The sequence below is a fragment of the Vulpes vulpes genome, chromosome 14 (assembly GCF_048418805.1).
Source record: "Vulpes vulpes isolate BD-2025 chromosome 14, VulVul3, whole genome shotgun sequence".
In the NCBI taxonomy this organism is placed as follows: Eukaryota; Metazoa; Chordata; class Mammalia; order Carnivora; family Canidae; genus Vulpes; species Vulpes vulpes.
Window position 1 is genome coordinate 22,002,511 of NC_132793.1, and position 21,692 is coordinate 22,024,202.

General features: G+C 39.4%; 1 protein-coding gene across 1 annotated transcript in view; it reads left to right on the forward strand.

The window, feature by feature from the left end:
- SAMHD1 (SAM and HD domain containing deoxynucleoside triphosphate triphosphohydrolase 1) overlaps positions 1-21,692 on the forward strand; it is a 54,193-nt gene that overhangs the window by 2,423 nt on the left and 30,078 nt on the right. Inside the window, exons 2-6 of the mRNA XM_026009739.2 lie at positions 4,715-4,781; positions 8,247-8,319; positions 16,960-17,120; positions 19,347-19,462; positions 19,649-19,719. Of these exons, the coding sequence (XP_025865524.1) occupies positions 4,715-4,781; positions 8,247-8,319; positions 16,960-17,120; positions 19,347-19,462; positions 19,649-19,719 (488 nt within the window). The remainder of the gene's footprint in view (positions 1-4,714; positions 4,782-8,246; positions 8,320-16,959; positions 17,121-19,346; positions 19,463-19,648; positions 19,720-21,692) is intronic.

Sequence of the window (21,692 nt, forward strand, 5' to 3'; positions counted from 1 at the left end):
AGAGAGAGAGAGAGAGGGCGCGCATGTGCACGAGTGCATGAGCATGAGCAGGGGGAAAGGGTAGAGGAAGAAGCTGACTCCTTTCTGAACAGAGCCCAATAGGGGACTCGGGGACTCCATCCCAGGACCCAGAGATCTTGACCTGAGCTGAAGGCAGATGCTTAGCGTAGCTGACTGAATCACCCAGGGGGCTCAGACTTTTTTTTATCTGTCTGTCTGTCTGTCTATCTATCTATCTATGAGAGCATGAGTGGGAAAGAGAGAGTGTGAGTTGGGGGTGGGGGGAGGGGATTCCTCTGCTGAGCAGGGACTCAGACCTGGGGCTCCATTCTAGGACCCTGGGATCATGACTTGAGCTCAAGGCAGATGCTTAGACTAGACGACTGAGCCACCCAGGTGCCTCTTACTACATGCTTTTAATTGGTAAAAACTGACCACGTGGTTAGAATTGGTCATTTCTTTCTTCTCTTAAAGATCTTTATTTTTATATTTTAGTTTTTAAAAGATGTATTGATTTGTAGAGAGAAAGCACATGAGTGCATGTAGGACTGGGACAGGAAGAGGGAGAGAATGAATCCCATGCAGACTCCCCATCAAAGTTAGAGCCCAACTTGGGGCTGGATCTCACTATCTTGACCAGAGAAATCAAAAGCTGGACTCTCAACTGACTGTGCCATCTAGGTACCCCAGGATTTTTTATTTTTAAGTCATCTGTGCACCAGCAGGGGGGCTCAAAAGTCCCATTTTCCACTGGGTGAGACAGCCAGATACCCCTACAACTGCTCATTTCTTAACTGTTTGGTTTTTTTTTTTTTTTTAAAGATTTTATTTATTTATTCATGAGAGACACAGAGGCAGAGTCATAGATAGAGGGAGAAGCAGGCTTCTCACAGGGAGCCTGATGTGGGACTCGATCTCTGGACCCAGGATCATGCCCTGAGCTGAAGGCAGCCACTCAACCGCTGAGCCATCCAGGCATCCCTGTTTGTTTGGTCTTGACTAAACTTTAGTCAGGCTTCTCTCTCCTAGAGGGCCCTAAACTGGAGCAAGAACTAAAAAGTGGAATGCTCCATGATCAGCTTTTCTTGGAACTGGCTGAGCATAGCAGGATACTGTCCTGTCAGACCCTAGTGGGGTCACTTCCCTCCTAAAGAGTCTGCTTACCCTTCTTTTACCTTATGAAAAACAACTAGACCTTTTTGTTTGATTTTGGAGATTTCTGAGATCACAACATTCTCCCTATTGAAATAGCCTTTCTAATCCTTATCTTAGTCTGGATTTTTTTTTAAATTTTTTAATTTATTTATGATAGTCACACACAGAGAGAGGAGAGAGAGAGAGAGAGAGGCAGAGACATAGGCAGAGGGAGAAGCAGTCTCCATGCACCTGGAGCCTGACGTGGGATTTGATCCCAGGTCTCCAGGATCACGCCCTGGGCCAAAGGTAGGCGCTAAACCGCTGCGCCACCCAGGGATCCCTGGATTTGTTTTTATTTGACAAAACGAAGTATAAGGTGTTGGAGCCCTTTCCTCATTATGGAACACAATCTCACAAGAACCCTGAAATTTAGAGGCTGTAATTCATAATATATATAATAATTATAATAATATATATAATATATAATTTATTGTACATATAATATTTTAATATTATATATAATAATATATTTTTTTACAGATAATTTTTTTAAAGATTTTATTTTTTTATTCATGAGAGACACAGGCAGAGGGAGAAGCAGGCTTCATGCAGGGAACCCGACATGAGACTCGATTCCCAGTCTCCAGGATCATGTCCTGAGCTGAAGGCGGCACTAAGCCGCTGAGCCACCCGGGCTGCCCAAACAAACCAATTTTAAAAAAATCATTGGAGAATATAACCAAAGTTATAAAACTAATAAAGAGCAGGGAGAAAAAGTAGAACAATGAGTAGAACACAAGAATAGATTATTGACAACCAGCCAGCAAACATAGAAAAAGACATTCAATCTCTGCAGTAATTTTTTAAATAATCAAATTTTTATTTAGATAGGAAAATATTTAAAGATCGACAATAGGAGAAATGGCTGATCCAGTAAAGTTGATGGAAGTGTCTCTTGGCTCAATCATGGACAGTTTGTTAATGCTTTTTTACTTAGGAAATTTCATTTGTAGGAATTTACAGATAGAATTGTACAGGTGTCCAAAGAAACATATTCAAGGTCAATCTTTCAACCATTGGTTATAAATAGCAAGAAAGTGTAGAAATAATCTATCCATTGATAATAGTTGTACCTAACAGTGAGAGCTAATTAGCATTTACTTTGTGTGAAGTACTATTCTCTGCACTTCTCATACTTTGTCTTGTAAAATCTTCATAATTATCACATCGGTTTAGTATACTCATGTTAAGGCATACTTATTTGGATATAATTTCTTAGCTTAAGGATCAGAAAAAATTAATTAAATAGGGTTGCTGGGTGGCTCAGTCAGTTAAGCATGTGCCTTTGGCTTAAGTCATGATCCCACGTGGGGCTCCCGGCTCAGTGAGGAGACTGCTTCTCCTGCTCTTTCTGTCAGATAAATAAATAAAATCTTTTTTTTTAATTGGTTAAATATACTATGGTGCATCTATATTGTGGAATGTAAGACAGCCATTAAAAATGATGTAGTTTGGGCAGCGTGGGTGGCTCAGTGGTTTAGTGCTGCCCTCAGCCCAGGGCATGATTCTGGAAACCTGGGATCAAGTTTGGCTCCTGCATGGAGCCCGCTTATCCCTCTGCCTGTGTCTCTGCCTCTCTCTGTCTCTCTCTGTCTCTTTCTGTCTCTCATGAGTAAATAAATAAAATCTTTTAAAAAATTAAAAATAGATTTTAAAAATGATGTAGTTTAATAAAATTGACAAAAGTGATGTCTTGGGTGTGAAAAATAAATTATAAACAATATAATTCCATTTGTCTAAAATTACATAATAGCATAACTCAGTATCTATTAAAAATATGTCAAGTGTACTAGTATTTTTTATTTTTTTATTTTTTATTTTATTATTATTATTATTATTATTATTAAGTTTAAAAATTAAAAAAATTTTTTTTTGTTTTAAGTAGGTTCCATTTCCATCATGGAACCCACCCAACATGATCTTGAATTCACAGCCCCAACCCCAAGATCAAAACCCGAGCTGAGGGAAGCCTGGATGGCTCAGTGGTTTAGTGCTGCCTTCAGCCCAGGGCCTGATCCTGGAGTTCCAGGATTGAGTCCCACGTCGGGACTCCACTCCCTGCGTGGAGCCTGCTTCTCCCTTTGCCTGTGTCTCTGCCTCTCTCTGTCTCTATGTCACTCATGAATAAATAAATCTTTAAGAAAAAAAAAAAAAAAGAGTCGTATGTTTTACTGAGTCAGCCAGGCACTTCAGGTATGTCTTAGAGTTTATTGAGAGTATTTTCAGAAAACTAGGTTAACACTAAAGTAAAAGTACAAAATGAAATTTACTGAACTTGAAATTGTTCTTTTTTTGTTTTTCTGTGAGTTTTAAGTAGGCTACTTGCCCAGCACATAGCCCATCACTGGGCTCGTACTCAGGACTATGAGATCAAGACCTGAGCCAAGATCAAGAGTCTGAAGCTCACCCTGCTGAGCCACCCAGGTGCCCCCAGGCTATGGCTTTGACTTGACTGTTCTAAGAACAATAGATTTATACTTCTTTCTCCCCCCTCCCCGCCCCCCACCTCAAACCTCACCTGTTTTAGAAGGAAGTTGTTGATTTTGCAGCTTGGACTGCCTCGCAAATAATTTACTCCTATTTTATTAAATTTTTTTTAGGATTCTATTTATTTGACAGAGAGAGAGAGAGAGAGAGCGCGCGCGAGCACAAGCCGGAGGAATGGCAGGCAGAGGGAGAGGGAGAAGCAGGCTCCTTGCTGAGCAGGAATCCCATAGTGGGGCTTGATTCCCCCGGCTGAAAGCATATGCTTAACTTATTGAGCCACCAAGTTGCCCCTAATCAAATAATTTTTTAAATTTCACTTGAGGGTCACCTGGGTAGCGCAGTCCTTTAAGCAGCTGACTCTCAGCTTTAGCTCAGGTCTTGATCTCAGGGTTGTGGCATCATCGAGCCCTATGTCAGGCTCTGTGCTGAGCATGGAGTCAGCTTGACTCTCTTTCTGCCCCTCCCCACTGCACACTTATTTGCACTCTCTCAAATAAATATTAAAAAATTTTTTTCACTTGATTTATCAAAAAAAGCCTGTGAGTATAGTTATCTAATTAAAATGAAGACTTTCCAAGTGGCAGGGGTGCCTGGCTGGCTCAGTCTGTAGAGTATGTGGCTTTTGAACCTGGAGTTTTGAGTTTGAGCCCCATGTTGGGAAAAAAGGACTTTCTTTTTTTTTTTTTAAAGATTTATTTATTTATTCAGAGAGAGAGGCAGAGACACAGTCAGAGGAAGAAGCAGGCTCCATGCAGGAAGCCCGATGTAGGACTCGATCCCAGGTCTCCAGGATCACACCCCAGGCTGCAGGCAGCGCTAAACTGCTGTGCCACCAGGGCTGCCCAAAAAAGGACTTTCTAAGTGACAAATGAAAAAGTTCTACTTAGGTACTCAATGCCTGGTGTAGGTGGTTAGTAAATGTTGAGCTGAGTAAATTCTGGCGAATCCAAATTGAAAGAAATAAAAAAAGCATATGCTGTAAATATTGAAACCATTTTATCTTTTTTTTTTTCTCCCTTTTCTTCCAAAGAAAATAAAATCACAGGTCTAACTTTGCTCCACCTTAATGAGGCTGATCTTGAAAGACTTGGAATAAGGTAAGAATGATGAAATGCACCTTGTATCTAAGCATAGTTCTGACCTTGTTATTCACTTCAGAGGGACAAAGCCCATGATCACTGATATTAACTGTCTTCATTTTAAATTTGCAAAAGTCCTTAAAAACAGAATCCCCTACTTGCTGGTTAACACAGTTGTTTTTGTTTTTGCCATGCAAATCCTGTGTTTAATATTGCTAATGATTCCTCTTTTAAAAAAAATTTGCTGACAAGCCTTCATGAAGTTTGCGGTGGCCAAGTTTTTACTCTCAGGTTCAGAATAATTGGATTATACACATCAAAAAATATATAAGAACTGTTAGAGAAATGTTGACAAGAAAAATCAAGGCTACCACCTTATTTTGTACATATTTCTAGATCTTCCTAAAGTCATCTCAAGACTGAAATGCATATCTGGTATTAGGTTTTTTTTTAAAGACACGATCCAAAGTATTTTGGTCCTTTTTTGATTGTATGATTTGAGATGAGTAATTTAACCCTTCAGTTTCTGCATCTGTCAAATGGAAAATAATAATGAGACAATGTACATGAAGTGATTAGCACATTGGCCCTTAATAAAGTTAGAAATTCCTATATAAGGCTGGAGGTTGTAAGGTCTAGGTTAGTGTGGATCCACTTTAAAGATCACGATTGAGGTGCAAATATTTAAATATTCCTTAAAATGGAGAGTTTGTATTTTTTTGGGGGGGTGTTTTTTTTTTTTTTTTAAGATTTTATTTATTTATTCATGAGAGACAGAGAGAGAGAGGGAGAGAGAGAGAGGCAGAGACACAGGCAGAGGGAGATGCAGGCTCCATGCAGGAGCCTGATGTGGGACTTGATCCCGGGACTCCAGGATCATGCCCTGGGCCGAAGGCAGGCGCTAAACTGCTGAGCCACCCAGGGATCCCCCCCCCCCCTTTTTTTATTTTGTTTGTGTTTTTTTTTAGAGAATTGGCAACAGTGGTGAAATAAGGTTTTTTCCTTCTGGAAGTCCACTTAGCTAAATGTTTTTGTGGTAACAGTAACCAAAGTATCAAAACAGAATTAGTATTTCATGTACTATTGTTTAGTAGTTGATAATAGAAGCGAATTGTGAGAAAAAAAAATCACCTTTAAGACATTTACTTGAGTTTTAATAAATGTCCTTTAGATCAGAATCTTCAAGACCTTACCTTGCCTCTTTCATAATCACATTTCAGCCCTCTTAGTCCCCTCAAAATTCCCCTTACTACTTATTTCTTAGGTTTAATAGTTGCTTACTATTTTAATTGAATTTGTTCCAGTAGAGCTTGCTTTCAAAGAGAACCATTTACTTTGTGGACTCAAATACTACTAATTTATTCAACAAATAATTATGGAGGGCCCACTGTGTGTGAGAAATTTTTCTAGGAACTTGGGAGACATGAATGAACAAAATAGAATTTCATACGAACGTTATGTGGCATACCTTGTACCCATCTTATAACTCTGAGGTGGATTCTGCAGGACTTTTCAAGGCTGTGTTTTCTTATACAGAAGCCACTAGCTACAGGTTTAAATTAATTAAAATTAAAGTTTCCATTCCTCACTTAGCCATATTCCACTTATGGCTAGCGGCTACCATGTTGGATAGGGCAGATATAGAACATTTCCGTTATGGCAAAATTCTGACTGGAGCTGCCTTTGGAGATCCCATTGAGATCAAAGTTGTTAACAGTAGTACAAATGTAACCAAGTTATTAATATAGCCTTGTGCTGTTTTCCTCTCCTTTCCTGTTTTACGTTTCCTAGGATTTATATCCTAAAATAAATGACCTATATGTAATCTCTTGTCCTAGATTCTGCTTTCTAGGGGAAATGCAATTTAGACAAAGTACTTAAATTTTCTCAAGTTTATAATCAACTGTTGATTTAAAAGAGTTTTCTAAGAAGTAAGAAACATTGGTACATTAAATGTACATATCAGTTGTGAGAAATTTTAGATTTCAGAAATGATGAAATACAGAAATAAAATCTTACTGTAGTCTAACAATGACCTATGACTACTTTATTTATTTATTCATGAGAGACACAGAGAAAGGCAGAGACATAGGCAGAGGGAGAAGCAGGCCTCATGCAAGGAGCCTAATGCAGGACTTGATCATGCCCTGAGACAAAGGCAGACACTCAACCGCCAAGCCATCCAGGTGTCCCGAACCAGTTCTGATTTCTTTTTTATTTTTTTTTTTAAGATTTTTATTTATTTATTTGAGGGAGAGTGGGTTAGAGGAATCACAGAGTTAGAGGAAGAAGCAGACCCACCACTGATCAGGGAGCTGGATGCAGGGCTCGATCCCAGGACCCTGAGATCACGACTCAAGACAAAAGCAGACACTCAATGGACTGAACCACCCAGGCGCCCCCAGTTCTGATTTCAAAGTCCTTTCTTATTCTTACTGTGCTCTACTTCAGAGTGCTACCTTGAGTCATGCAAATTCAGGGTTGTGAGGGAAGATGTCAACTTCAGTTAGGTTAACGTAGGTTTGTTAAGGAGGGCATGTAATGTAGTAAGCACTGGGTGTTATATGCTGTGGATGAGTAACTGAACTCTACATCTGAAGCTAATGATACACTATATGTTAACTAATTGAGTTTAAATGTAGTAAGTTAAAAAAAGTCTTTTTTAAAAAATATTTATTTATTATTTATGATAGACATAGAGAAAGAGAGAGAGAGAGAGAGAGAGAGGCAGAGACACAGGAGGAGGGAGAAGCAGGCTCCATGCCAGGAGCCTGATGCAGGACTCGATCCCGGGACTCCAGGATCGTGCCCTGGGCCAAAGGCAGGTGCTAAACCGCTGAGCCACCCAGGGATCCCCCCCCACAATCCCCCCAAAAAAACTTAAGTATCAATTGAGCATTCAGGGGGATCCTGGAGTTCCAGGATCGAGTCCCGCATCGGGCTCCCTGCATGGAGCCTACTTCTTCCTCTGCCTGTGTCTCTGCCTCTCTCTCTGTGTGTCTCTCATGAATAAATAAATAAAATCTTTTTTTAAAAAAATTGAGCATTCAGTAGAGACATAGGAGATGTTGAAGTCTGAGTTACCACGGGAAGAGGATCAAGGGCAGAAGCAGGGGTATGTGTTTGAATTATTAATTTTTCTTTCTATCTATCTATTTATTTATTTAAAAGATTTTATTTATTCATTCATGATAGAGAGAGAGAGAGAGAGAGAGAGTGGCAGAGACAGAGGCAGAGGGAGAAGCAGGCTCCATGCAGGGAGCCCGACATGGGACTCGATCCTGGGACTCCAGGATCACGCCCTGGGCCGAAGGCAGGCACCCATACCGCTGAGCCACCCAGGCTGCCCCTAATTTTTCCTTTTAATCTGACTTCCTATTATGTTAGTGTAGATAATTTAGAGTTGATTATATACTATTATATACTCTAGGGATTATTATTAAGCAAATAATGATAGATTTGCTTATCCTATTATAATTTTAGTACCTTGGGCGACAGAAAGAAGCTCCAAGCTTGTATCCAACAACTGAGTGAAATTCATGTTGATGCAATGAAGGTAAGAGGAATAGAGTTTATCATGTTTTTTTAAAATTTTTTATCATGCTTTTTTTAATATAAAGTTCTAGGGATCCCTGGGTGGCGCAGCGGTTTGGCGCCTGCCTTTGGCCCAGGGCGCGATCCTGGAGACCTGGGATCGAATCCCACATCAGGTTCCCGGTGCATGGAGCCTGCTTCTCCCTCTGCCTATGTCTCTGCCTCTCTCTCTCTCTCACTGTGTGCCTATCATAAAAAAAAAAAAAAAAAAAAAAAATTATATAAAGTTCTATAACTTAGAATGAACACATGTAGAATGCATTTTATTTATTATTTTAAAATATTTTATTTATTTATTTATTTATTTTTTATTTTAAATTATTTTATTTATTTTAGAGAGAGCACATGTTTGTGCATGCAAGCTGTGGGGAGGGGCAGATGGGAAGAGTAAATCTCAAGCAGACTCCCTGCTGAGGGCAGAGCCAGGAACAAGGGTCTATCCCAGGACCCTTATATCACGACCCCAGCCAAAATCAAGAGTTAAATGCTCAACTGACTGAGCCACCTAGATGCCCCTGTAGAATTCATATTAAAAGGGGAAAAAAATTTTCATTTTAAAAAGAATGGAAGGAAGTCTGCTTCTCTGATTGATTTTGATGCTTCTAAACTGCATTTTCTTTTTTTTTCTTTTTATTATTATTATTATTTAAGATTTTATTTATTTCACAGAGAGCATGAGCCAAGGTGGAGGAGAGGAGCAGAGGGAGAGGGAGGAGCCAACTACCCGATAAGCAGGGAGCCCCCCAATGCGGGGCTGGATCCCAGGACCTTGGGATCATGACCCGAGCTGAAGGGAGATGCTTAATTAACCTACTTAGCCACCCAGGCACACCACAAACTGCATTTTCTAAATTTTTTATTTATTTACTTTTATTTTTTATTATTTTTTAAAGATTTTATTTATTTATTCATGGGAGACACACACAGAGAGAGAGAGAGAGAGAGAGAGAGAGAGAGAGAGAGAGGCAGACACAGGCAGAGGAAGAAGCAGGCTCCATGCAGGGAGCCTGATGCAGGACTTGATCCAGGGACTCCAGGATCACGCCCTGGGCCGAAGGCAGACACTAAACTGCTGAGCACCCAGGGATTCTTGCATTTTCTAAATTAAGCACAGAATACTTAAATCAAAAGAAAAATTAAAATATATTAAGCATATAGAAAAGTACAAGTAGAATACTACCCAGCTTGTTAAATCTTAACATTTTGCCTAATTTCTTTAGATCTGTTGTTTGTTTGTTTGTTTTTAAAACAGTTTATTTATTTATTTATTCATGAGAGACACAGAGGCAGAGACACAGGCAGAGGGAGAAGCAGGCTCCATGCAGGAAGCCCGATGTGGGACTCGATCCTGGGTCTCCAGGGTCAGGCCCTGGGCTGAAGGCGGCGCTAAACCCCTGAGCCCCCCGGGCTGCCCACAACAAAATATTTTTGAGATAATATTCAAGACAATCAGCAGTTTCATTTGCTCACTTTTATTCTTTCTGTTTTTCATCAGAAACAGAAAACTGTCTAACTACATGTATGTAAGAGTTATAATTTACAGTTTTTGAGAATAGATTTTAAAGTTACTAAGTACTTTAGTCAGTGAGTCACAGTATAGAAATGAAATTGATAGCTTAGATGATTTTAGTTTCAGCAGCTGTACAGCTGAATGAATGATTGTACCTACTCTAATTTGTTATCCAGCTTTTATTTTCTTTTTGTTTGTTTTTTTTTAAGTATTTATTCATGAGAGACGCAACCAGAGACATAGACAGAGGGAGAAGCAGACTACCTTTAGGGAGCCTAATGCAGAACTCTATCCCAGGACTCTGGGATCATGACCTGAGCCAAAGGCAAATGCTCAACCACTGAGCCACCCAGGTGTTCCTGTTCTTTTCTTTTAAAGAACAGCTTTAGTGAGATATAATTCACATAGCTCACGATTCAGTCATTTGAAGTCTACAAGTTGGGGCTCCTGGGTGGCTCAGTCAGTAGAACATGAAGCTCTTGATCTTAGGGTCATGAGTTTGAGCCCCACATTGGGCATGGAGATTACATTAAAAAAAAAAGATTATGTATTCTGGATATAAGCCCCATGTCAGATATATGATATTCAAATATTTTCTCCCATTCTCTGGATCATCTTTACTTTCTTAGAGGTGCTGTTCTTTACAGCACAAAAGCTTTTCATTTTGATGTAGTCCAGTTTATTTTTTGTTCTTTTTGCCTCTCGTGCTTTTTTAAACCATTGCTTGCCTAACCCAAGGTCACAACCTTTTATTCTTGATTGTTTTCTTCATGCTAAATTTAGTTGGCCTCTGAAGCTTAGAATTGTGTAACAGTAGGACGAATTAGTGTTCAACCTAACAGGTGCTAATTTGTCCAATGAATCTTGAGTGAAATGCCTTCTTAATGTACTCCTTCTTAATGTACCTTCTCTTAATATGTATTATAGAATTACCAGCTCTATTTTTCCCTGATGGTTCTCTCTCTTCAGGGTAGAACTGACCACTCCTTTTGTTTCTTATTCTGCATTCTCTTTCGCCACTACTCTGGACATATATTCTGTTATCTCCTGCAGAATGCAGGAATGATACCTTATTCATCTCATCCTCCATGTTTTGTGTATATAGGAGACACTTTGTAGACAATAGGATTGTTTAATCCTTCTTGGCTAGTAACACAATAGAGAATCATATAATCTTGTTTTAATTTAATTTAAAAATTTTTTATTTAATTTTTTAAAAATGTTATTTATTTATTCATGAGAGACTTATAGAGAGGGAGGCAGAGACACAGGCAGAGGGAGAAGCAGGCTCCATGCAGGGAGCCTGATGTAGGACTCGATCCCTGATCCTGGAATCACGCCCTGAGCTGAAGGCAGACGTCCAACCACTGAGCCACCCAGGTGTCCCAGAGAATCATATAATCTTTAAAAGTGACAAGTATAAGGAGTAGTTTATATTAAATAATGGGAGAATAAAAACAACAGATTATAAATATTGATTGAGACACTTTAATATATTCACAATCATTAAGAGTTGGGAAGGAAATATGAAATAATATACCTTGAATTACCAACAGCTAGTTGCCCTACATCAGGGGAATGATTTAAAAATGTTAGTTCTGGGGATCCCTGGGTGGCGCAGCGGTTTGGCGCCTGCCTTTGGCCCAGGGCGCGATCCTGGAGACCCGGGATCGAATCCCACGTCGGGCTCCCGGTGCATGGAGCCTGCTTCTTCCTCTGCCTGTGTCTCTGCCTCTCTCTTTCTCTCTGTGACTATCATAAATAAATAATAAAAGAAAATTTAAAAAAAAAGTTAGTTCTGGGCACCTTGGTGGCTCAGTCTATTAAGTGCCTGCTTTCGGCTCAGGTCATGATCCCAGGGTCCTGGGATTGAGCCCTCCATTGGACTCCCTCTCCCTCTATCTGCCACTCCCCCTGATTGTGCGCTCGTGTGTGCTCTCTCTTTCTCTCTCTCTCTGTCAAAAAAAAAAAAAAAGTTCATCATGGCACCTAGGTGGCTCAGCCAGTTAAGTGTCCAACTCTCGGTTTTAGCTCAGGTCATGATCTCTGGATCATGAGATTGATACCCCTGTGGGTTTCATACTCAGCAGCATAGAGTCTGGTTGAGATCCTCTCTGTCCCTCTGCCCCACTTACTCTCATGCATGCATTTGCACAAGAACTCTCTCTCTGTCAAATAAATTAAAAAATCATTTTTTTTGTTAAACATTTTATTTATATATTTGACAGAGAGAGGGAGGGTACAAACAGTGGGAAAGGGAGAAGTAGATAACCTGCTGAGCAGGGAGTCTGATGCGGGGCTCTATGCCAGGACTCTGAGATCGAGTTGTGAGTCGAAGGCAGATGCTTAACCGACTGAGCCACTCAGGCACTCCTTAATAAAAAAAAAAGTCTTAAAAAAAAAAAAGTTTATCAATGAAATGGAACCGTTATAAGGATAATTATTGAGGTGTCTGGCTCAGTCTATCAGTGTGGAGAGCATGCATCTCTTTTTTTTCTTAGCATGCAATTCTTGATCTCAGGTTGTGAGATCAAGCTCTATGTTGGGTGAGCTTACTTTAAAAAAAAAAAAAAAGATAGGGCACCTGGGTGGCTCAGTCAGTTTAGCCTCCAGCTCTTGATTTCAGTTCAGGCGGTGATCTCCAGGTTGTGGGATCAAGCCCCTTGTTGGGCTTAGGCTCAGCATGGAGTCTGCTTGAGGTTCTCTCTTTCCCTCTGCCCCTCCCCCTGCTCTCGTTCATATGCTTGCATGCTCTCTCTTTGTCTAAAATGATTCTTTTTCTTCTAAAAGGATAATTATTAAGATCTGCAAAATATAAAAGTGCTCATGATGCATTTTGACATGAAAAGTATGTATATTATGATACTATGCTAAAATGATTTTCATTGAGTTCTTGATTTTTTTTGTTTTTATTTTTAAAAAAGATTTTATCCATTTGAGAGAGAAAGAGAAAGAGTGCATGGGGGAAGGAGTGGAGGGAGAGAGGGGGAAGGAGAGAGAATCTCAAGCTGAGTATGTGGAACCCTGCACAGAGCTCGATCTCACAACCCTGAGATCATGACCTGAGCCGAAACCAAGAGCTGGTTGCTTAACCAACGGAGCCACCCAAGTGCCCCCCCCCTTTTTTTTTAATAAAGCTACTTAAATGTTCTTTGTTTTAACTAGTTATTACACCTGAAAAATTGACAGTGAAGACTTTTAGACCCTTAAATGGACTAAAAATAGATTATAGAATTTTTTTTTATAACTTTTAATAATGAAATAGATTCTAGGGACACCTGGGTGGCTCAGTCAGTTAAACCTATGCCTTCAGCTCAGGTTATGATCTAAGGTCCTGGGATTGAGCCCTGCATTGTGTTCCTGGCTCAGCAGTGAATCTGCTTCTTTCTCTCCCTCTGCTACTCCTCCTCCTTGTGCTCTTTCTCAAATTAATAAAATATTAAAAAAAAAATAGATTCTCTTATGGAACTGGAGGGTATTATGCTGAGTGAAATAAGTCAATCGGAGAAAGACAAATATTATATGTTCTTATTCATTTGGGAAATATAAATAATAGTGAAAGGGAATAGAAGGGAAGGGAGAAGAAATGGGTAGGAAATATCAGAAAGGGAGACAGAACATAAAGACTCCTAACTCTGAGAAATGAACTAGGGGTGGTAGAAGGGGAGGAGGGCGGGGGGTGGGGGTGAATGGCACTGAGGAGGGCACTTGACGGGATGAACACTGGGTGTTATTCTGTATGTTGGCAAATTGAACAATAAAAAATAAATTTATTATTAAAAAAATAGATTCTTTAAAAAAATAGATTCTCTTTGTGGTGGTTACATTAATCTTATATATAAGGGAAAAGGAAAAGACCAATATATGATTTTCTTTTCTTTTTATTTTACTTTTTTTTTTTTTTTTGGAAGATTTATTTATTTGAGAGAGAGAGAGCATGTGTGAGAGAGCACAAGTGGTGTAGAGCGAGGAGCAGGCTGCCCATTGAGGCAGGAGCCCAATGCAGGGTTAGAACCCAGGACACAGGGATCATGACCTGAATTGATTTTTTTTTTTAATTTATTCATACAGACAGAAAGAGAGGCAGAGACACAGGTAGAGGGAGAAGCAGGCATCATACAGAGAGCCTGATGTGGGACTCGATCCAGGGTCTCCAGGATCATGCCCTGGGCTGCAGGCGGCGCTAAACCGCTGCGCCACCAGGGCTGCCCTCATGACCTGAATTGAAGGCAGCCACTTAACCAACTGAGCCACCCAAGCACCACTTACTTTATTTTTTTTTAAGATTTGATTTTATTTTATTTTATTTTATTTTATTTTATTTTATTTTATTTTATTTTATTATTTTATTTTATTTTATTTTATTTTATTTTATTTTATTTTATTTTATTTTATTTTATTTTTTTAAAGATTTTTTATTTTTATTCATAGAGACAGAGAGAGAGAGAGAGAGAGAGAGAGGCAGAGACACAGGCAGAGGGAGAAGCAGGCTCCATGCAGGGAGCCCGACATGGGACTCGATCCCCGGTCTCCAGGATCACGCCCTGGGCTGCAGGCAGCGCTAAACCGCTGGGCCACCGGGGCTGCCCTTATTTTATTTTATTTTAAAGATTTTATTTATTTATTCATGAGAGACAGAGAGAGAGAGGCAGAGACACAGGCAGAGGGAGAAGCAGCCTCCGTGCAGGGAGCCTGATGTGGGGCTCAATCCTGGGACTCCAGGATCACGCCATTGGCCTAAAGGAGGCCTCCACCACTGAGCCACCCAGGCATCCCTAAAGATTTTGTTTTTAAGTAATCTCTACACCCAGTGTAGGGCTTGAACTCAACCTTAAGATCAAGAGTTGTGTGTTCCCATTGACTGAGCCAGCCAGGCACACCCCTGTTTGTCATATATTTAAAGATTTTGGAGGGCACCTGGGTAGCACAGTTTGTTGAGGCTCCAACTTGTGGTTTTGGCTCAGGTCATGATTTCAGGGTCATGAGATTGAGCCCTGAGTTGGGCTCTAGGCTCAGCAAGGAGTCTGCTTAGAACTCTCTCTACCTCACCCTCTGTTCCTCCCCCACCCTCAAATAAATACATTTATCTTTAAAGATTTCAGAACTTTTTCTTGTCTGATAAAAAAACATCCACAAGGTTGAATTAACAACATTCACGGTGTCTTCTATTCCAGAGGTATTTTGATATCATTCTTGGTATATAATTAGGGGTAACTAAACTTGATATCATTTATTGTGGTGAAATAACTTCATAGAGCAGGCAGAAACACAGTAATACTCAACCAATCATCGACCATAAATCTAATCTTGTTAATATACATACATATTGTTTAACAGAGTTGTAAATTCTTGTTATTACTTGGTTCAGACTCTGGGTATGCAACTTGAATCGAGATATTTTAAAGGAAATGACTTCCTTATCACCAACATGTTCAAATGTTGGACCAGATGACCCATTTAAGCTTCTTTACAGGATTGAGCTGCTCTAGTTTATATTTTATATATTTTTGTGTATGGGCATGGTTCACTTTATCTATAATAGTATCTTAACATATGTATCTTTGCATTGGCAGTTTAACAATAATCATTTAAAATATATTTGAGTTCCTACTATGTGTCAGGCACTATGCTGTGCTGAGAATATGGCAGTAAATGACACAGACAAGGCCCTTTACCTCCCAGAATTCCATACATTTTTAAGAACCTTCATTGAAAATTTTGAAGCAGTTTGAAAATCATGAATTAGATCATTTAGTAAATTCCTTTTTATTTTGTATTTTTCTCTTTGAAAGGCAGTTATGGATGGTTAAGAATGAAGTTTATTTACTTTTTAATATTTTATTTATTTATTTTAGAGAGAGAGTAAGTGCACTGAGGGGAGGGACAGAAGGAGAGGAAGAGAGAGAATCTTAAGCAGACTCTGCTGTGAACAATGAGCTTGATGAGGGGCTCCATCTCATAACCATGAGATCATGACCTGAGCCAAAACCAATAGTCAGTAGCTTAACTCACTGAGCCACCAAGGTGCCCCTGAGAAGTATCTTTATTTAGAGAAACATAGGGGAGCATTATTTTTTTTTAAATTTTTTAAAATTTTTATTTATTTATGATAGTCAGAGAGAGAGAGAGAGAGAGAGAGAGAGAGAGGCAGAGACACAGGCAGAGGGAGAAGCAGGCTCCATGCACTGGGAGCCCGATGTGGGATTCGATCCCGGGTCTCCAGGATCGCGCCCTGGGCCAAAGGCAGGCGCCAAACCGCTGCGCCACCCAGGGATCCCCATAGGGGGGCATTAAATCTTCACCCATATTTAACTCTGTTTAAGCTAAGAATAGTATGGCGCTTTTTTAAAATATTATTATTTATTTATTCATAGAGATGCAGAGAGAGAGAGAGAGAGAGGCAGAGACACAGGCAGAGGGAGAAACAGGCTCCATGCAGACAGCCTGACGTGGGACTCGATCCTGGGTCTCCAGGATCACGCCCTGGGCTGCAGGCGGCGCTAAACCGCTGTGCCACTGGGGCTGCCTAGTATGGCTTTTATGATGTTTTTTTTTTTTTTAAGATTTTATTTTTTTAGCCTGCGGTTAAAAATATATATATATATATATATATTCATGAGAGACAGAGAGAGAGGCAGAGACATAGGCAGAGGGAGAAGCAGGCTTCCAGCAGGGAGCCTGGTATGGGTCCTGGGATCACTCCCTGAGATGAAGGCAACGCTTAACCACTGAGCCACCCAGGCATCCCTGGCTTTTATAATCTAAAGGAGTATGTTAAATAACATACTTGTATTTAAGTTGAATACAAGACTAATTTATCAAAGGCTAATCAAATCATAATAAAAAGATTGGAATTCTTATCATTCTATTCTTAGCATCCATTAAGAAGAAGTAAAATATACCCAGATCCAATATACTTGATCTATCTGATAGTAAGGTAATATTATATTAATATCTTGTTATTTCCCATAGTCGTGTTCTTACCTGAGAACAATTGAATAGCTTTGTGCACTGTAGATAGGAATGACTGTACAAAAATTTTAGATGGAGTTACATATTGTTACTGATGCCAATTTAAACATAATTTTCTAGGTAATTAATGATCCTATCCATGGCCACATTGAACTCCACCCTCTCCTCATCCGAATCATCGACACACCTCAATTTCAGCGGCTTCGATATATCAAACAGTTGGGAGGCAGTTACTACATTTTTCCAGGTGCTTCGCACAATCGATTTGAGCACAGTCTAGGGTAAGAAGTCCATTGATGGGGAATTTACAGTTATTAAATACATTCTTTATCTTATGAAATGACTGTCTCATCTTACCTTTTAGAGAGTGGTTTGACAAAATGGTAATAATATCCATATTTTGTTGATGAGAAAACTGAGGTTTTGATTTACCTTGATATATCTTATTTATTTTATATATTCTTATAAGCCAATTCATATCCTTCCTGGAAAGATAATCAAAGTGTCTATTGACAGGTAATTTGGATGATGTATTTGTGTTTAAGTACTTCAAACCTAACATGTTTGGTTACTGGTATAACTAATTTTGTAAGTTTGATTATTAGTTTTCCTGTTTAGTCTTGTACAGAAGTGCCATTTGAAACCAGATGGTTTTATTCACCTATCAGGAAATTTGTAGATCAGAAAAATATTCACAAGCCTTAGAGAAGGTGGCACCTCTGTTACATACAACCAAGTTGAGAATTTGGTCTGCTTTTCCATTATAAAATTTGGAGCTAGGAGAACATGGGCTGGGTAGAACTGGACAGTTTTCTAGGTTTTGTGAAATGCTTATACTGTTTTACTTTGTTTTGAAGTGTTTTTTGGTTTCTATGGGGCTTTTTTTGGAAGTGTTTTTAATAGCCAGAATACAAGTGTCTACTCAAATGTGCATTCATTCATCAACACATTTATTGAATACTTATGAGGCTTTACCAAACCAACAGGGTAGCAATTGTCTCTAACTTCCTGGAGTTCAGAGTTAAATGGGAAAAGAAAGATATTGTATTCATTCAGGAATTACTTTCAGGGAATATGCTAAAAGTGCATTTAACATTTGTCAGGCACTTTATCTTCAATCTATGTTGTAAACGTTACAAAGCCAGAAGTCTTGCTTCTTTGAAAAATACTTGTAGTAAAATACATAGAATATAAAACTTAGCATCTTAAAACCATTTTTATTTTTTATTTTTTAAAAAACATTTTTTAAAAAAGATTTTAGTTATTTATTCATGAGAGACACACAGAGGGAGGCGGAGACCTAGGCAGAGGGAGAAACAGGCTCCCTGCGGGGAATGTGATGCAGGATTCCATCCCAAGACCCGGGATCATGCCCTGAGCCAAACGCAGATGCTCAGTCACTGCATGTATGTTCAATAGTGTTAAATATATTCATATTATTGTGCAACCAAACTCTAGAACATTTTCTTTTCTTGCAAAACTAAAATCTGTACCCATTAAATAATAATTCCCCATTCTCCTCTCCCTCTAGCTTCTGGTCATCACCATTCTATGTTCTGTTTCTATGAATTTAAGTACTCTAGGTACCTTATATAAGTAATATCTTACAGTATTCTCTTTTTGGACTGGCTCAATTCACTTAGCATAATTTTCCCAAAGTTTATCTATGTTGGAGCATATGTGAGAATGTCCTTTTTTAAGACTAGCTATTATTCAATTATCTGTTAATACCACATTTGGTTTATTCCTTTATTCATGAGTGGACACTTGGGTTGCTTCCACCTCTGGCTATTATGAATAGTGTTGCTATGATCATATATTTCTCTGAGACTCTGCTTTCAGTGTTTTGGGTATATACCCACAGGGCACTGCGGGCTTGTATGGTAATTCTATTTTTAATTTTTTGAGGAAACGGGGATCCCTGGGTGGCGCAGTGGTTTGGCGCCTGCCTTTGGCCCAGGGCGCGATCCTGGAGACCTGGGATCGAATCCCACATCAGGCTCCCAGTGCATGGAGCCTGCTTCTCCCTCCGCCTATGTCTCTGCCTCTCTCTCTCTCTCTCTGTGACTATCATAAATAAATAAAAAATTAAAAAAAAATTTTTTTTGAGGAAACGTATTGTTGTTCATAGTGGCTGCACAAGTTTACATTCCCAACAACAATATGTAAGGGGTCTAGTTTCTCTACATCTAAGCCAACATTTGTTTATTGGGTTTTGTTTTGTTTTATAATAACCTTTCTAATGAGTGTAAGGGTGGTATTTCTTTGCGGTTTTAATGTTGCATTTCCCTAATGATTCCTGGTTGTGAGCCAAGAGGTCCTACTTTGGGGATTCTGTTTGTATGTTTGGGCCTGTAGTAGTAGTTCTGAAACAGACTACTCTTTAACTTTTTGTAGAGATATATGAGAACATTTAAGAAACATATTAAAGTTCTTTAGGTCCAGAAGTATCATCTTTCAAAAGGAAGAGTGACTTTATGTTATTTTTTGTTTTGTTTACTCTGCAGTGTAGGGTATCTAGCAGGATGTCTGGTTCGTGCACTGCGTGAGAAGCAACCAGAGCTGCAGATAAGTGGACGAGATGTCCTCTGTGTTCAGATTGCTGGCCTTTGTCATGATCTCGGTATGCTATACAAAGAACCAAAGTTGTTAACATAAAACCATAACATGGAATTGTGTGTCCCCTTTTTGTGACATAGATTGTTCATATCTGTTCATTTTCAAATTAAGCTAGAAAGATAAAAAATAGATTCACATTTTACCAATCTACAAGCAGTTTCCTTGTTCTAAGGCTGCTTTTGTTTTTAAGGTCATGGGCCATTTTCTCATATGTTTGATGGAAGATTTATTCCACTTGCTCGCCCAAATGTGAAATGGACGGTATGTATTCATATATACATAGTTAGTAAAGACTATTAAGTAACCATTGTTGTGTTATAGTATATTTCTCCATTATAGTGTTCAGGATGTTTGTCTGTGTATGTTTCATTTGGTGTCCTAGTAGTCTTCTTCTTCTTCTTCCTTTTTTTATTTTTTTTAAAGATTTTATTTATTTACTCACAGGAGACACACAGAGAGAGGCAGAGACATAGGCAGAGGGAGAAGCAGGCTCCATGCAGGGAGCCGGTTGCGGGACTCAATCCCAGGACCCTGGGATCATGACCTGAGCCAAAGACAGATGCTCAACCACTGAGCCACCCAGGTGCCTTCCTTTAAGGAAGGAATCGTTATCTTCAGTTTTATAAGTGTAATTATATAAAGGTATAGAAGCTCACAGAAGTATGCCTATACACAAAATCACAAAGTTGGCTTAGTTAAGTGACAAGCTCTTGGTTTCAGCTCAGGTCATGATCTCAGGGTTGTGAGATTGAGCCTTGCTTTGCTGAGTGTGGAGTCTGCTTAAGATTCACTGTCTCTTTGCCCCTCTCCCCTGCACACATGTGCACATGCACTCTCTCAAAAAATAAATCTTTTTTTTTTTTTTAATCACAAAGCTGTTAAATGGTAGAGCCAGCACTAGGAAACCAGGTTTTCTAACTGCTAATTTTTTTTAAAAGATCTTTTAAAAATTTTTTTGAGAAAGAGCATGAGCTAGGGGGGAGAGGAGGGACAGATGGAGAGGGAGAAGCAGTGTCCTGTTGAGCAAGGAGCTCATCACGGGGCTCAATCCTGGGACCCTGAGATCATGACCCAAGCTGAACAGATGCTTAATTGACTGAGCTACCCAAGTATCCCTCTATCTGCTAATTTAAAGCTCTTACTATTCTATCATACTATTGAAAAAATAAATAAATAAAAGACCAACTCTGTTTTAACTCATTTGTTTTGCTCATGAAGTAGCCAATACCAGTCAAGTTTCATCATTTATATTAAATGAACTATTTTATAAATAGGGATATGCAGGTCACTGACCTCTATTTTTTTTTTTTTAAGATTTTAATTTATTCATGAGAGACACAGAGAGAGAGGCAGAGACACAGGCAGAGAGAGAAAACAGGCTCTATGCAGGGAGCCCGATGTGGGACTCGATCCCGGGTCTCCAGGATCACACCCCAGGCTGAAGGCGGCACTAAACTGCTGAGCCACCCGGGCTGCCCTGACCCCTGTTTTTGGAATCAGTTTTTGAAACAGGAAGTTAGGCTGGCTTCCATTTTTTACCACATTGTCTTTCTGGAACCTGGAGTAGAAAAGGATATTAGTACCTGCCGACGGGTTCTTCTATGTCAACCTCTATTTTCTTTCTTTTTTCTTTTCTTCTTTTTCTTTTCTTTTTTCTTTTCTTTTCCTTTCTTTTCTTTTCTTTTTTTTCTTTTCTTTTCTTTTCTTTTTTCTTTCTTTCCCCCTCCCCTCCCCTCCCCTCCTCTCCCCTCCCCTCCCCTCTCCTCTCCTTTCTTTTTAAAAAATATTTACTTTTTAAAAGTAACATCTAGGGATCCCTGGGTGGCGCAGCGGTTTGGCGCCTGCCTTTGGCCCAGGGCGCGATCCTGGAGACCCGGGATCGAATCCCACATCGGGCTCCCGGTGCATGGAGCCTGCTTCTCCCTCTGCCTGTGTCTCTGCCTCTCTGTCTCTCTCTGTGTGACTATCATGAATAAATAAATAAAAATCTTAAAAAAAAATAAATAAATAAAAGTAACATCTACACCAAGTGTAAGACTTGAACCTATGATGCCGAGATCAAAAGTCACACACCATCAACTGAGCCAGCCAGGTGCTGGCTTTTCTTTCTTTTTCTTTTTTTTTTTCTTGTAAAGGAGTAATTGACATCTAGTAAGTTGTATGGATCTTAAGTGTACAGTTCAGTGAATATTTTTTAAATTTATTGTTTATTTTTAGTAATCTCTGTACCCAAC